This window comes from Ictalurus furcatus, chromosome 7 (genome assembly GCF_023375685.1).
Source record: "Ictalurus furcatus strain D&B chromosome 7, Billie_1.0, whole genome shotgun sequence".
Classification (NCBI taxonomy): Eukaryota; Metazoa; Chordata; class Actinopteri; order Siluriformes; family Ictaluridae; genus Ictalurus; species Ictalurus furcatus.
In genome coordinates, this window is record NC_071261.1 from 31826432 (window position 1) to 31841642 (window position 15211).

At 39.0% G+C, this 15211-nt stretch overlaps 1 protein-coding gene across 3 annotated transcripts; it reads left to right on the plus strand.

Annotated features, from left to right (window-relative positions):
* The first annotated feature begins 974 nt into the window (after window positions 1–974).
* Window positions 975–11349, plus strand: LOC128610493 (igLON family member 5-like). Of its 3 annotated transcripts, XM_053629841.1 has the most exons (7): window positions 975–1047; window positions 5924–5959; window positions 8197–8514; window positions 8805–9080; window positions 9456–9704; window positions 9951–10073; window positions 10653–11349. In XM_053629841.1, exons 1-7 carry the CDS (start codon window positions 1017–1019, stop codon window positions 10697–10699), a joined length of 1080 nt encoding a protein of 359 aa, XP_053485816.1. In that variant the 5' UTR covers window positions 975–1016; the 3' UTR covers window positions 10700–11349. The 3 variants fall into 3 exon arrangements, with proteins under 3 accessions (XP_053485816.1, XP_053485814.1, XP_053485815.1); XM_053629839.1 differs by lacking the exon at window positions 10653–11349 and having other exon boundaries at window positions 9951–10422; XM_053629840.1 differs by lacking the exon at window positions 10653–11349 and having other exon boundaries at window positions 9957–10422.
* Window positions 11350–15211: the final 3862 nt, after the last annotated feature.

Here is a 15211-nt window from a genome sequence, read left to right on the forward strand (position 1 = left end):
TCAAAAGAGCTTTTGACTCAATTTGGCATGAGGGACGTTTACTCCAGTTGATTCAGTGTGGCATTGGTGGAAAAACATACACCATAATCAAATCTATGTACATGAACAACAAATTCACAGTTAAATTGGTGAAAACACACAAATTTCCTCCCTCAGAGTCGTGGGGTGAGGCAGGGCTGTACCTTGAGTCCCATCCTATTCAATATCTACATCAATGAACTAGCAAGGGCTCTGGAACAGTCTGCAGCACCCTGTCTTACTCTATTAGACACTGAGGTCAAATGCCTCCTGTTCATAGATGATCTTGTGCTGATGTCAACCAGAAAAGGTCTACAGCAGCATCTAGACCCCCTGCCCACCTTCTGGCAGACATGGCCTCTGTCAGTTAACCCAAAAAAGACTAAAATAACGATATTCCTGAAAAACACAAAGTCTTCAAGACAAACATCGTAATTTCAAATTAGACAACATGCCCCTTGAACACACCCAGAACTGCACATACTTCGGTATAAACACCATTTACGGTGTAGTTTTTGAGGTCTCATTGTACTTTGTACCAAATGTGTTCAAACCCCACTGTGAACATCTCAAAATCTTTGTATAATATCCATGATAAAATCAGTTGACTTCCTCTCCCGTTATTCGCCACTTCTGTATGTGACTGTGTGAATTAAAAACAGCAAGTTATTTTCCTAGAAAGAGGAAGGAACTGGGACAAAAAAGTCTGTATCTACACAGCAAAATCACCAGTGTTGACTTAACATCCACAGTGTTGAATTCACACCCTTCAGTGTTTTTAAAAGTCCATTGGACTCATATAAACACTCTGGGTGTTAGTTCAACACTAGGGATTTTACTGTGTACTTACATAGAAGTTGAAGCACTCTCTCTCTCTCTCTCTCTCTCTCTCTCTCTCTTTCTCTCTCTCTCACTCTCTCTCTCTGTAAGAACACAGGAAGTTGAGACTTTAACACACACCACTGCTCTGTCAGTCAGTCAGTCGTTAGAGAGACAGGATGGAGTTCAGTCCACTCGCTGTGATGCTCTGTGAGTAAATGTTCTCTTTGTGTCTTCATTAGAGTGAGTGGTGGGGTATAAAGTTGTTCATCTGCAGCCTGAATGTCCTGAGTAATGAGTTTATTGTGTGATTAGGACATTGTGTGTACTTCAGCATGACTGCTCAGGTGGATCAGTGTATCCATATCTGTTATGAGAAGGGTTTAGTTTGATGTGTAACTACTCTCAGTAACTATGATAGTACAACAGGTAAGAGTACAAGTAGAGCAAGTTTAAAACACAGGGTTTAAATAATCTAATGAGTGTAAACGAGTCTGTATTGTTGGAAGCTGTAGCTGATCTTCTGTGTCCTGCTGTCATCTGCTGCTCAGTGACAACCTCTCATGATCATTTGATCTGCTAAAAGAAAATGACTGGATGGTGTTTGTACTTTCACCAATGGAAGTCAGGGTTGTGAATAACTGAAATGTCTTTAGCTGCTGTGGTGAGACTCTGGTGGTGTTTCCTGTGAACAGAAAGGTTTAACAAAACCATGTTAGCATTAACATGTTACCAAACTAATGCACAGTGGTTTCTTAAATAATTACTAATCATTATTAGCCCATTTGTGTCAAAAACAACAGCAAAGGTTATTCACAAACAAACACGTCTCATTAGCCGTGTACACACACAGGGCAGTGACACTATTAGAGGCCTGAAAACAGAGACAAGTTGACATGTGGTTTTGCTTCTTTTTTTATTTATAAATTCAGTGACGTGAGTTCAGTAGGAGGAGGCGTGAAGTTGTTGCGTGAGAGCCATAACTGACTTTTAACCATAAATATGAACTCCATCTGCTTCATGTCACATGCCTCCCCCCATCAATGTGCTTGTGACTGTAACACTTACAGGTAGTAAACTCAAGTTATAAGTTCTCTTCCAAAGACAGTTCAGGGTCAGTTCACTGGAACTGAAAGTTTAATATTCACCATTCATACATTTACAACAGTCTCTTTTTTTTCAGTTTAATTAAGACGGTCATTCCCAAACCTTGATAAGACAAAGCATAGACAAAAGCATAGTACGACAACGTGAGACAATTAAGCCGTGCAAACAGTGTCTATATATAAGCGTGCTCGTTAAACAGTAAGTGAATACAGGTGCAGGGTTAAACCATGTTAGTGTTAACTAGACTTACTGAGAAAATGCCTTATAACCTACATTCCATTTTTGTGACTATTATGGTCTGTGCAAGGAAAAATCTCAGTACAGAAAGTTCACTCTAATACACACTAATACCAAACTGATGCACAGAGTTTATTTTTAACTAGTAATTATTATTTACAGATTAGTTAGTTAAGTTAGAGGCCTGAGAGCAGACATAGGCTGTTGGTCATTGTGGTTTTGCTTTTCTTTTTAAAGTAACTGGCCCGAGTTCAGCTGTGAAGAAGAGGCGGAGCTGTGAATGTGTGATAACTGACTCGAAACTATGCTGGATAAATATAACTTCACTGGTGTTTCACTTGCTTACTTAAGTGGAACTTATTGTTGGCCAAAATCAGCCATCTTCTTCACATTTAATCATTAAATGAAAATTAAAGCCAGAGTGTGTGTAGTAGAGAGTGTTGGCGACAAAGTGTGTGCAGTAGAGATGGGAGGTGAGGCATGGTGTTTGCCTGAGGCTTTCACTAAACGCCAGGGGCTTCAGTACTGCAATGTAGAATGGGGGTTTCTGGAGGTGTGGTGAAGACACCCCCTTTACAGGTTATGGACAAAACAATCATATCGGTACCTATATTTTCTGTTTTATTATCTTACAGTAAAACATAGTGTCAACTTTGCACTTTCTGTGTAAATAGAGTATGAAAACATGGATAATTATGAGTTTGTTTGTTTTTTATAATGCGGCAACAGCAGTGGAAACATTATTGTATTAATATAAAACCCCTGGCATCACGGACAGACAAGTATCTGCAGTAAATGGCTTTTCTTCCCAAACTGTGCATGATCTTTGACCTATTCAGATTCTCAAATAGGCCACTTGACTGATGACGCAATGTCTGTTCCGCTGTCATGAAACCACTGGAAATAAGTGTGTGCCATCTGCCTGATGCTCAACTACATTCATCATGATCTTGCCCACACTTGATTAACACGATATTTTGACTGAAATTAGTTACTGTCACGATATGGTGGCTGAGATGGATGCAAGTGCAGATTTTTCAAGTTTAATAAAGAACTAAACAACATACAAAAAGACCCTATGACTTTGGGGCAAAACACTGTGGCAAAGACTAAACATAAACCAAAGAACAGAACACAGCAACATAGAAAAAGGCAAAGAAAGACAAACGGGAGACAAAGAGTGCAGTGCAAACTGTGGCTATATACATGAGTGCTCAACTAACAGGAATGTGATTCAGGTGCAGGTGGTCATGTGACTGTGATGCAGTGCCTGCTGGGAACTGTAGTTCAGAGTTCCTTCTCTATTTACATGACAGTTACACTTCCTAAACAATTATTAGTGCATTGTGAGGGACCAATGAGGTGAATATTAGTAGAGGTGAATTATGCTTTAATCTGCAATGGAGTCCCTGCAAATTTGATCCTGTTTACATTAGTCCTAATGCTTTGGAAATATTTTGACATGACCAAGTAGGAGACTGTCATATGACAGCAAACCAGTGACTACATTTCCCATCCTGCACTGCGGCCTACAAACATGGCTGCCATGGACTTCAACAATCGCCTTAATTCTAATCACGCACACCTGCATCCAATTCACAGCACAATCACAACCACAGTTTAAAAGGATCTTCTAGGCATTCACTTTTTGTAAAGTATATGCTCACTTGCCTTCTGTTTCTTTTGTTGCCAAGCCTTGATAGCAACTTTGTTTATTCTGGTTTTGACCTTGCTCTTGTTTATTACCTTGTCTCTTTGCCTTGCTTAGTTTGGACTGTTTGTCTGTTTGATTGACCCTTGCCTGCCTGCCTACGTACCTTGATTTCTGCCTGATCCTTTGGACTATTGTATTAAACTACCAAACCTGCACTTGTTTCCATCTCACTCTCCATTATGTGCCAGAATACTTTGCCAATAACATGGATGCAACAGGAAAGTGAAGGAGACATCATGCCAAAGTAATAAGAAACACCCTACTGAGACTCAACTCTATCAAGCTTCTTCACTAGGTTGCCATGGATCCCCCAGACCCATACAATGGATTTTTCAGCTATTCTGAGTATTTTCTTTTCAACTGCCAATTACATTTCTTGAGCCTGGCGTACCCCAAGCCTGACCAGAGGCAGTGGCTGGGGTTCATACTCTCCTGGCTCATTGGCCAAGCCCACCAGTGAGTGGCATGTCTGGTATGTGCAGAATCCAAGGATCTTCATGACTTAACTCAGTTTGTGAGATTATTGATAAAGGAGTTTGGGAGTCCAGAGTACACCCCCAATCTGGATGAGTTTTTGGGGAGGGCCAGTTTCATGAATGAACCTGCAAGGTCATTCACCACCTACTACAAGATGAGCTCCAGCTTGAGACCAATGAGGTGGTCTCACCTGCAGAGCTGAAGCTGGAGGTCAATGTGGTGACCTCCTCCCCAGAGCTCCAGCATGAGGTTCTCACCTCCCAGAGCTCCAGCATAAAGTCAAGTCCCTGCTTGAGGTACACGAGGCGTTCTCCCAAGCCACATCCCTATCCAAGGTCATAGGGGCGGCCTCCCAAGACACGTTCACACCCAAGTCTGCTGACGTGGACAACTGATTTCAGCCGGCAGAGTCAGTGAAGAACGACACTCAGCCTCCCTGCTCCACTGAGGATGTTTCGCTGCCACTGTGCTCCACTGAGGATGTCGCTCCACATTCAAGAAAGGCCAACGAGACGGCCCACCAAGTCAATCCCCTGTCTAAAGCTGACGACACAACTTCCCAAGCTTGGGTCTTCCCTAATGACCCCAGCAAAACCAGCATCAGTCTCATGTCTGCTCCTCAGCTGCTTGAGGAACCTGCTACTTGTTGGATAATGCCTGCATTGGAACCCAAAGGGCTATGTGAACATTTTGCCCAAAGGGCCAGGACTGCTGGGGAGGGTTCTGTCATATCATAGCAAACCAGTGACTACATTTCCCATCCTGCACTGTGGCCTTCAAATATGCTAGCTATGAACCACAATTCCCAGAACTCCCCTTCACTCTAATCGTGCACACCTGCATAGCGGGTTGCCCACTAATTGTAGGGTTGGTGGTTTGATTCGTGGTGCACGAGACCCCACATGCCGAAGTGTCCTTGGGCAAAACACTGGACCCCAGGTTGCTCCCAATGGCAGGATAGCATCTCTGCAGCCATTGGTGTGTGTGTGAGAATGAGACAGTGTAAAACACTTTGTAGAACAAAAAAGGTTAAAAAGCACTACATAAGTTCAGACCATTTACCATTTATGAATGCAAGACCATTCTGAAGACATTTCTTTGTTTACTTGGATTGTGGTTGTGTTGGAAGGTGAATATTTTGTTCATCTTCAGCTGTACAACAGAGGCCTGCAGTTTTTGCTAAATAAATTGGTATTTGGAGCTATCCATGATTCTCATGATTCCCTCTTCTTCTGCTTTCATCAATTTTGGAGGGACGTCCTGTTCTTGGTAACGTCACTGTAGTGCCCCATTTTCTCCACTTCTGGTTTTCACATTGTTCCATGGTATATGTAATGTTTTGGAAATTCTTTTGAAGATTAATATTTTTCAACAGTGAGCCCATACATTTGTTGTAAGCTCTTTGCAGACCATGGCATTTACTTTAGTCTTTTTAGACTTGAATTATAAATGAGAGTGCAGTATATTGTGTTCCTTACAGTTGAGATCAGTTTGTCGAATATATTCTGCTTTCAATCCTACGTTAAATCTTTTCCGTGTTCTCTGTTTCAGTGCTGATTTCACTTACACCAGTGCCACATGCTCAAGGTGATTATATATAGTTATATTCTACATTTATTTGTTTGTGTACATGTCTGGTTTGAATTGGAGCTGAGAAGGTTGTTTGCACATTACTATGCAGACTTTGTCAACTTGTTTCATCTGAGATAACTCGGTTATTTTCCCACATTAAATTACTGATTCAGTTAACTTTCCTGATGTGCATTTTGCCATTAGTGCGGTTGCTTTAACCTGGTGTTCCCTTTTAAGATTTTTGCGTTTATAATGATGTCGAAGGTCACATGACAGTGCCAATAAGGCAGATGTAGTATGTCTGGGATCGTAGTCATGTAGTGTGTCCCAAATTGCACACTTATGTACTATTCTATGCCATTTTGTAGTGTATAAATAATATGATTAGCATGTTTGCACTGGGGGAAAAACCCCAAAAAACAAAGTGCACTTTAAGTGTGTCCCAAATAACATACAACTCACTATACACTGTTATCAGTATGGATTTTAGAACGGTAGTATTGTCTCAAATGGCACATTTTCAGTATTGTACTAACTGGAAGTATATGCTGTTTCCCGGTCAACGGCAAATTACGTCAAATGCACGTAATGCGATGGCGCTAACTTTAGCGAAATAGCCAAACAGATTACAAAAATGAATTGGTACACTTTACTGTTTAAGGAAAGCTGCGACTGTTGAGTGCATGAAGTGTCCATCATTCCACACTCCGTTTTTTTTTCAGTTGAATGAGCGCATCATCCGGGAACTTACAGTGCACTTTGACCTGCTCCCAAATGAAACCCTGAACTCTGCAGACATGATCATGAGTTTAATGTCACATGATAGTGTGCCATTCAGATGTGGATTCATGTTCAGTGCTACTTCAAATAAATATTACCACAATTTAGAAAAAATACTTTAATAAGCTGCTGTCCTACTGTACCATAGTGACTTATTATTTGCTCTTGGTTAACAATCTAGTGAAATTGACTTATTTATTAATATAGGCCTAATATCAAGATTCATTTCATAATATTAATATTAGAAAAATAAAATGCATTATAATTTATTATTATTATTATTATTATTATTATTATTATTGTTGTAGTGGTCTATTTTGGGTAAAATGATGAGATGTGGATTCATGTTAGTGCTAAAATATGAAGTTTCAGTCCTGATTGACGAGATGTACAGCTGAGTGGTGCAGCTCTCCTACACTGCACCCAGATGTCTCCTCACTAGCTAACACGCTGTCTTGATTGTTTTATATTCTTTGTCACACTGTTCTTCTGTTTTCTGTTTGCCTGTTTAACAAATGACTTGATATCTGTTCAGTGTGACTTCAAATAAATGTTTAAATAGAATTTATGTTTCAGTACGGTGTTATATTTTTATTCTAGTAACTGGTGTTAAAAAATGGTCTAACCATCAATGAGCTGGTGTGTTATGATGTGGCATGTTGTAGACCGGGTGTGGAGGTCCGCTCTGGGCCAGAAAGTCCAGGGCCACGTTTTGGTCCCAGTTCACCCTGATTATTGTTATTAATGCTAAATAACATATGCTGAAAATTTAAGTATCGATGTTAAAACACTGAAATGAGGGCCCCATTCCTACATTTTGCCTAGGGCTCCCAAATCACTAAATCCGCCCCTGCCTTCTGAAGTCATACATTAGACGGCAGAGTGTATAGTGAGTAATATAGTGCATAATATAGTATCGAATTCAGAATATAGTATATACTATACTATCGCAGCAGGCGATTTCGGACAAAGCACTAGTTTGGGGCTGATAACACCATCGCTGTTCGTCTACAGTTCCAGTGCATACACAAACACTCACAGCTCTGGTGGTTGCAATGTGGCTTTTCCTTCCTGGTGAACTGCACCGCTTCATAATAACGTGAGCTCTCATAATAAAAGTCTCTGAGTAAGGGTCAGTGAACAGCGCTCTTACATCCTCTTTACTCCATACTAATGCTCCTTTTGCACATAAAGTGAGCGGTACATCAGGATGTTCCACTTCTTTCATCACAGCTTTAAAATCAGGAGGACTGTTAATAAATATATTACATAACTATTCGTATGCAGTGATGAGGACGCGAAGAATGAACACATTCCTGATGCCTCGTCTAATGACTCAGTGTAATTAGTTTTATATTAATATTTAGTATTGTTACTATTCTGTACTCTTTAGATGATATTTTAGACATGGCAGGATTGTTGTGTATAAAGTAAATGTGCACATACTGTTATTTATTTATTTGTATGTACAGAGAGACCACAGCCAGTACTGAGAGTATCTCCACAGAGCTGGCTGACTGAAGGAGACTCAGTGACTCTAAGCTGTGAGGTTACAGACTCCTCTACAGACTGGACATTCAGCTGGTACAGAGAGATTCTCTACAGAGACAATGATGGCCGTATCAGGTATAGAGTGGTGCCCCTCTCAGACAGCAGCAGAGAATCTGGAGGCTCCTACACTCTCAGTCCTGCTGCTCTTAATCACACAGGAGTTTATGTGTGCAGTGCAGCGAGAGAAGAACGACCCTTTTCCACAGAGTACAGCCTTCCACAGCCACTATGGATCACTGGTGTGTTGCATTATTGAATATAGATGCTTAAATAAAATATATAAATGTACACAGCATTGATTTTAAATTTGGAGACTCACAGCTGTGCTAATGTTTGGTGTAAAAATCTTTATATATACCCTCCTGAGTGAGGAATGTTTAAGGCAGTTGAATAGCCCTAAGCACTGGTAGAGGATTCTTCTCCTTCAAATAGCACTGTTTATTTAAACGAGGTGTAAATGTGTTCAGTGTAAGTTATGTCATGAGAAAACAATCATAATAACACGTGAATTATAATGTTCTGGTTTAAGGTGAATCTCCTCCACTCTCTCTGATCATCAATCCCAACAGAACTCAACACTTTACTAAAGACTCTCTGTCACTGAGCTGTGAGGACCAGAGTAACTCTACTGGATGGACAGTGATTCGAAACACACACAGTGCGATAGTGTCAGATTGTTCATGGCGGGGATCAGTTACAGGATCTACATGTAAAATCGGCTTCCTCTACACATCCGACACTGGAGTTCACTGGTGTGCGTCTGAATCTGGAGAAAACAGTAATCCTGTCAACATCACAGTGCATGGTGAGTCTTCATGTAGTGTGTTTATTGTTAAAGGAGAAGGGAAATGTTTCATTACAGAATATTCAGAACTCTGAGTTTCCAACTGGGAGAACTGTTCAACAAGACACACTGAACTGATTTATTTTACAACACCACAAACACAATAACACTAATGAGTTTCACACTGAAATCAAGTAGTGTTGATCAGAGTTTGTTCAAATAACTGCAGTCTCTGTAACTTTCAGTCAGTATTGGCTTTACACTATAATACATATCAATTAGTTATTGTATTACACACCATAAACTAAGGATATTTATATAATTAGTCACTGTTTATATAAAGAAATATTCATGTTGTAATCCTTTTTGATGTACATGTGATTTTCTGTGTTCTAGATGGTGATGTGATCCTGGAGAGTCCTGTCCATCCTGTGACTGAGGGACATCCTCTGACTCTACACTGTTTATATCGCAACACAAAGCCCTCAAACCTGCAAGCTGATTTCTATAAAGATGGATCAGTTCTCCAGACACAGACTACAGGAGAAATGATCATCTATAACGTCTCAAAGTCAGATGAAGGTTTCTACCACTGTAAACACCCAGAGAGAGGAGAGTCACCCAAAAGCTGGGTCTCAGTCAGAGGTGAGAAATCATTTCAATATTCATTTAAATACAACTGTGACTGAATGTGTTGAACTCAGTATCTTTACATAATGTAATCTATAGTGCTGAGTTTATGAAAGTCTGTGTAAAATATGCAGTGTGTTCACATGCTGTTGCGTGTCTGTGTGTACTAGTGTAAATGGATTTATTTCTACTGCAGTTTGAGTAAAACATACAAACAGTTCATCATGAATAAAGTGTTATTATAATGATTATTTTATTCAGCGTCAGGTCCATCAGGTGTAGAAGCTCCATTCTCAGTGCTCATGCTGATCAGTAGTGTAGTGACGGCCTCTCCGTATCTGCTGGTGACCATCATTCTGCTGGTCAAATGTTACAGAGCTCGAGGTAAGAACTCTTTCAGTACGTTTCACATAACGAACAAACTAACTTTAATTACTGCCAGAAAAAAAGGGTGAATTTACACGTGACAGACGCTTCAATCAGTGTGACAAAGCATCTAAAAAATGACACATAATTCCAGTCTTTTAGAAAATACACATCTTGTCACATTATTTATATTTAAAACATATCGTAACTTACATAACAAATATATTGTAGCTAATAAAATATATAATTATTCATGCAGGCATTAGATAATGACAATAATAATACACAGGGTTTTAAAAGGAAGAGGTAGCATTTAATAGAGCAATAGGACACTAATAAATTGTTTGTAATAATTGATGAAGAATCTCTGACCTACATTTTGCAGTTACTGAAGATGACTGAATGAATGATGTTTATTTCTAACACATCTTTTCCTGAAGCTCTGTCACGTGTCACTTCACTGTCCTTCATAAGCATTAAAACAAACACCCTTTAAACTGTGTTTAGGACGATATCAAATGCAGTTCGGTTGATTTTCTGCCATAAACGCCTGGAATAAACCTGCAATTAAAATGACCTTGTTGTTGTCTTTAACAGCTGAAACTAATGAAAGGAGAATGGAGAATGCAGTCATAGAGGAGTGAGCAAACTTCATGTTTTAAAAGAGGATGCAATGCTGTTTTCTTTAAGGTTATTTTGGGAATGTTATAATAAAACTGATTTGTTGCTTTAATTTCATACTGTTAACACAGACAGCTTTGTTGTTCTGACTTGATTTGTTTAGCTAATGCCTGCAAACGTTGCTAATGCAAAGTACTGAGTAAAAATAAACAAGTAAAATATTCTTTAAAATACAAAAACAGATGACAAAAGCTAATATTTTGATGGAGTGTTTGAGGATTGAGATGTGCTTCTGCAAAAAAAAAAAAAAAGATAAAATCTATCATGCTATGTTTGAAATGAAAATGTGTAAATGTGCTATTAAAACCTCAGACTATTTCATGTAACATTGCTGATCATCATTTTGGTGCTGAGTGTTGAGAGCAGCCTTGAGGTGTGTATTTTATATTTTGTTTGACTTTTCTTTTCAGCTGAGTGAACTTTAATTGTAGTTGGGAGAGGAGATTTATGCGTGGAGTGTTGCAATAATGTATCACATGAAGTACAAGTAAACTCAAGTGAACAACTACTCCTGTTCCTTTTTAAATATCAACATTTCTGTTTTGTATTTTTATACAATCAAGTCTGTAGTAGTAAAACATGTATTGAGCCGAAATAATAAAAATTAACCACGACAATGTGTACTTTATTTCTGTTGCTAAAAGCAGAAACTGGATCCTGCAGTATTATTCAGTGAAAGTAGAGGATGTCAGTGCAGTAAAGTTCAGGAGTAAATGAGGAATCAAACAGAAGTGATATTACTCTTTCTGTGTGTCTACACACTGGTACACTGATGTACAGGACTTACATAACACTGAAAATGTCCAAAACACAACACAGGACATTAACATTACAGCAGTGGCAGTGATTCAGACAATCAAAAGCTACTTATAAAGTGAAACACAAGGTTTTACTGTCAAACTTTGATTTACTGACAGTGTTCATCAATGTATTCTGTCACACTGCTATCAGGTTTATACATCACAGCCAGAGTTAATAAAAATGTACCAGCTCATGTACCAGATCACTGCTGTCAGGTGGAAACAGAACTGGATTTCCTTTGTTCGTGGGCTCCACCTTGTGGTCAAAGAGATAATATTCTTAATGCCATACATTTTTTTTTTTTTTTTTAATTCATCTTCATTAAGTGCTTTATCCTGGTGGCAGTTGATCTCGTGGTGGATCCCAGGAACACTGAGCATGAGGTGGGAATACACCTTGCATGAGACACCAGTTCTTTACAGCACACCTCATACAGACATCATAAGATGACACACATCACAACAACAACAAAAAAAAAATCATGAATGCTAACTGATGCCAACCACATTTTAACCTCCTTCTCCCTCTCTGACCCTGAGGACAGGGTTATACTTGTTTATAACTGTATGTGCAATATCAGTGTTAATAGTGGGGGCAGTTCAGCGAGATGTGTCTCAAGAAGCCTCAAACCATCGAGCATCACCACAGCATGAGTCACAGGCTTCAGGCTTCATCACACCCCTAGTTTGCTATAACTTTAATATACATTAAATCTAAATGAAAATATTCTCAACCTCAATGCATATCAAATTCATTTCAACTGAAAACATTATGTTCAAATAAAAAAATGTAGAAGGACAGCCTAAATTAAAAAGAAACAATATCTCTTATTGTTTTCTTTCATAACGAATGTATGAATGCTTATGTGACCTATGCACCTGTTTTCACCATGATGTATTGTTTGTTTTCACTGCAGTGCGTCAGTGTATTAATGTTACAAATAAAGTTAATTGTTTGAATTTGTATCAAGTTTGATTAAGTACACACTAGCGTAGTTGCTAGCCTCGATTATCCATATTTATAAAGAAAAAAAACATTAAAATGAAAATGGACGAGCATCGTTTTCATTTTAAAACGAAAACACACCAGTGTAAACAGGGTCTAAATGTTCTCTTTGTGTCTTCATTAGAGTGCGTGTGTGTGTACTTCAGCATGACTAATGAGTGTAAACGAGTCTGTATTGTTGGAATCTGTAGCTGATCTTCTGTGTCCTGCTGTCATCTGCTGCTCAGTGACAACCTCTCATGATCATTTGATCTGCTAAAAGAAAATGACTGGATGGTGTTTGTACTTTCACCAATGGAAGTCAGGGTTGTGAATAACTGAAATGTCTTTAGCTGCTGTGGTGAGACTCTGGTGGTGTTTCCTGTGAACAGAAAGGTTTAACAAAACCATGTTAGCATTAACATGTTACCAAACTAATGCACAGTGGTTTCTTAAATAATTACTAATCATTATTAGCCCATTTGTGTCAAAAACAACAGCAAAGGTTATTCACAAACAAACACGTCTCATTAGCCGTGTACACACACAGGGCAGTGACACTGTTAGAGGCCTGAAAACAGAGACAAGTTGACATGTGGTTTTGCTTCTTTTTTTTATTTATAAATTCAGTGACGTGAGTTCAGTAGGAGGAGGCGTGAAGTTGTTGCGTGAGAGCCATAACTGACTTTTAACCATAAATATGAACTCCATCTGCTTCATGTCACATGCCTCCCCCCATCAATGTGCTTGTGACTGTAACACTTACAGGTAGTAAACTCAAGTTATAAGTTCTCTTCCAAAGACAGTTCAGGGTCAGTTCACTGGAACTGAATGTTTAATATTCACCATTCATACATTTACAACAGTCTCTTTTTTTCAGTTTAATTAAGACAGTCATTCCCAAACCTTGATAAGACAAAGCATAGACAAAAGCATAGTACGACAACGTGAGACAATTAAGCCGTGCAAACAGTGTCTATATATAAGCGTGCTCGTTAAACAGGAAGTGAATACAGGTGCAGGGTCCTTCTTCTGCTCTCGTGTTTGGAATTTGTGTGAATATTTTTGTGCTCGTACAGAGCATCCCTGCATGCACTGACTCATGTTGTTGATTTGATGAAATACACTGTAACTAGCAAATGTTTGATAGAAAAAAGGAAAACAGATGAAACGAGGCATTGTGTAATACTATGCAGCACAAAACTGAACAGAAACGGCCCAGAGAAGAAAGACAGACCAGGAAGCGTAACACTATTACATTGGATAATGAAGATAACCAGCTACCACACTGACACTTAAGGTCACTTGAGAGATTTAGAATTTAATTACTGCAGAATCATCATAACACCAATTAATGGAAAGTAACTTTTTAATTTTGTTATGTAAAAATGTTATGATCTCAAGATAACCGATTTTTACATTGAGATCACAAGACAAATAAGTTGTAATCTCACGATAACAGTACAGAATTAAAATAAATGACTCATGGCCTTTCTGGACTTCCATATTCTACAGACATGTCTCCCTGATTGGGCGAACACACCGGCTCCCCCCTCATCAGATGGCAGTGTATTTAAACCCCAGTCCTCCAGAACTATCACCTGATAGTTCCAGATTCCGGTGCAATATCACGATAGGCTTTCTCACGTTTTTGTTCAGCTCTGTGTTACCCAGTGTTTGTTTGTCCACTTATTCTGTTGTTCTCTCTATGCTCCAGGTTCACCTCTCACTCAGCCTGCTTGCCTGCGTCCTGCTACAACCACCTCTGCTTCGGCTTCACTGTGGTTTACAGACTGAGCGTTTGACTTTCACACTGCTGACCCGACTTCCACTCTGGCCACTCTGCCTTGCAACCCACACCTCATAGCACACGCTATAGGCTACTATCTAGTGATGTTACAAAATGGAGGTTGAGACAGATGCAAGTACAGGCAGAGCAGTTTAATGAAAACGAGGCAAAGAGTCCAAGACACTGGGCAACCTCGTGGTCAAAAACAGGCAAAAAGTTAGGTGATCTGCATTTATATTTATTACATTAATTCAGATAATTTATTATATACCAGGATACTGGAGGATAAGGAGTAATTTAAACTAGCCCAGTCTGGCAACCCGGTCATTAACAGTCATGTCCTCTCCTGCTTCAAAGAAAATATTCATAGAGTGAGCATGGGGCAGAATTTTTTTTGTCCAAGCACTTGCTGCAGTTCCCATGTTTGACCACTAGGTACAATAATATCTCTATAATGAATATAATGGCAGTGATGCAAATGAAGTCCAGAAAGGCCATAAGTTATTTATTTATCCTTTCTCTCTGCCGTTCTCTTGATATCATTAATTATTTTTCTTCTGGTTCTCACAAAAGCAGTTTCCTCTACATAAAAAAGTTGTTGTTTTGATATAATTCTCATATCACAATGCAACATTAGGCATACAGTACATGCTGTACATCATGGATGAGTGCATCTGTTTTTAAAGTAATCATTGGCTGACACAAGAGAAAATAGCTGTATAATTGTTGGTGTTAGACAATTTCCAAATTGGTGTCCGTCCAGAAAGGATATGTATTTTTTTATCTTGTAATCTCAACATAACAAAAGATGTTTTCCTCACATTTTTGTATTCTTTTTTTATTTATGTTGAAATGCATAATTAGGTATGCATGTTGTATATCATGGATGGGATCATGCATT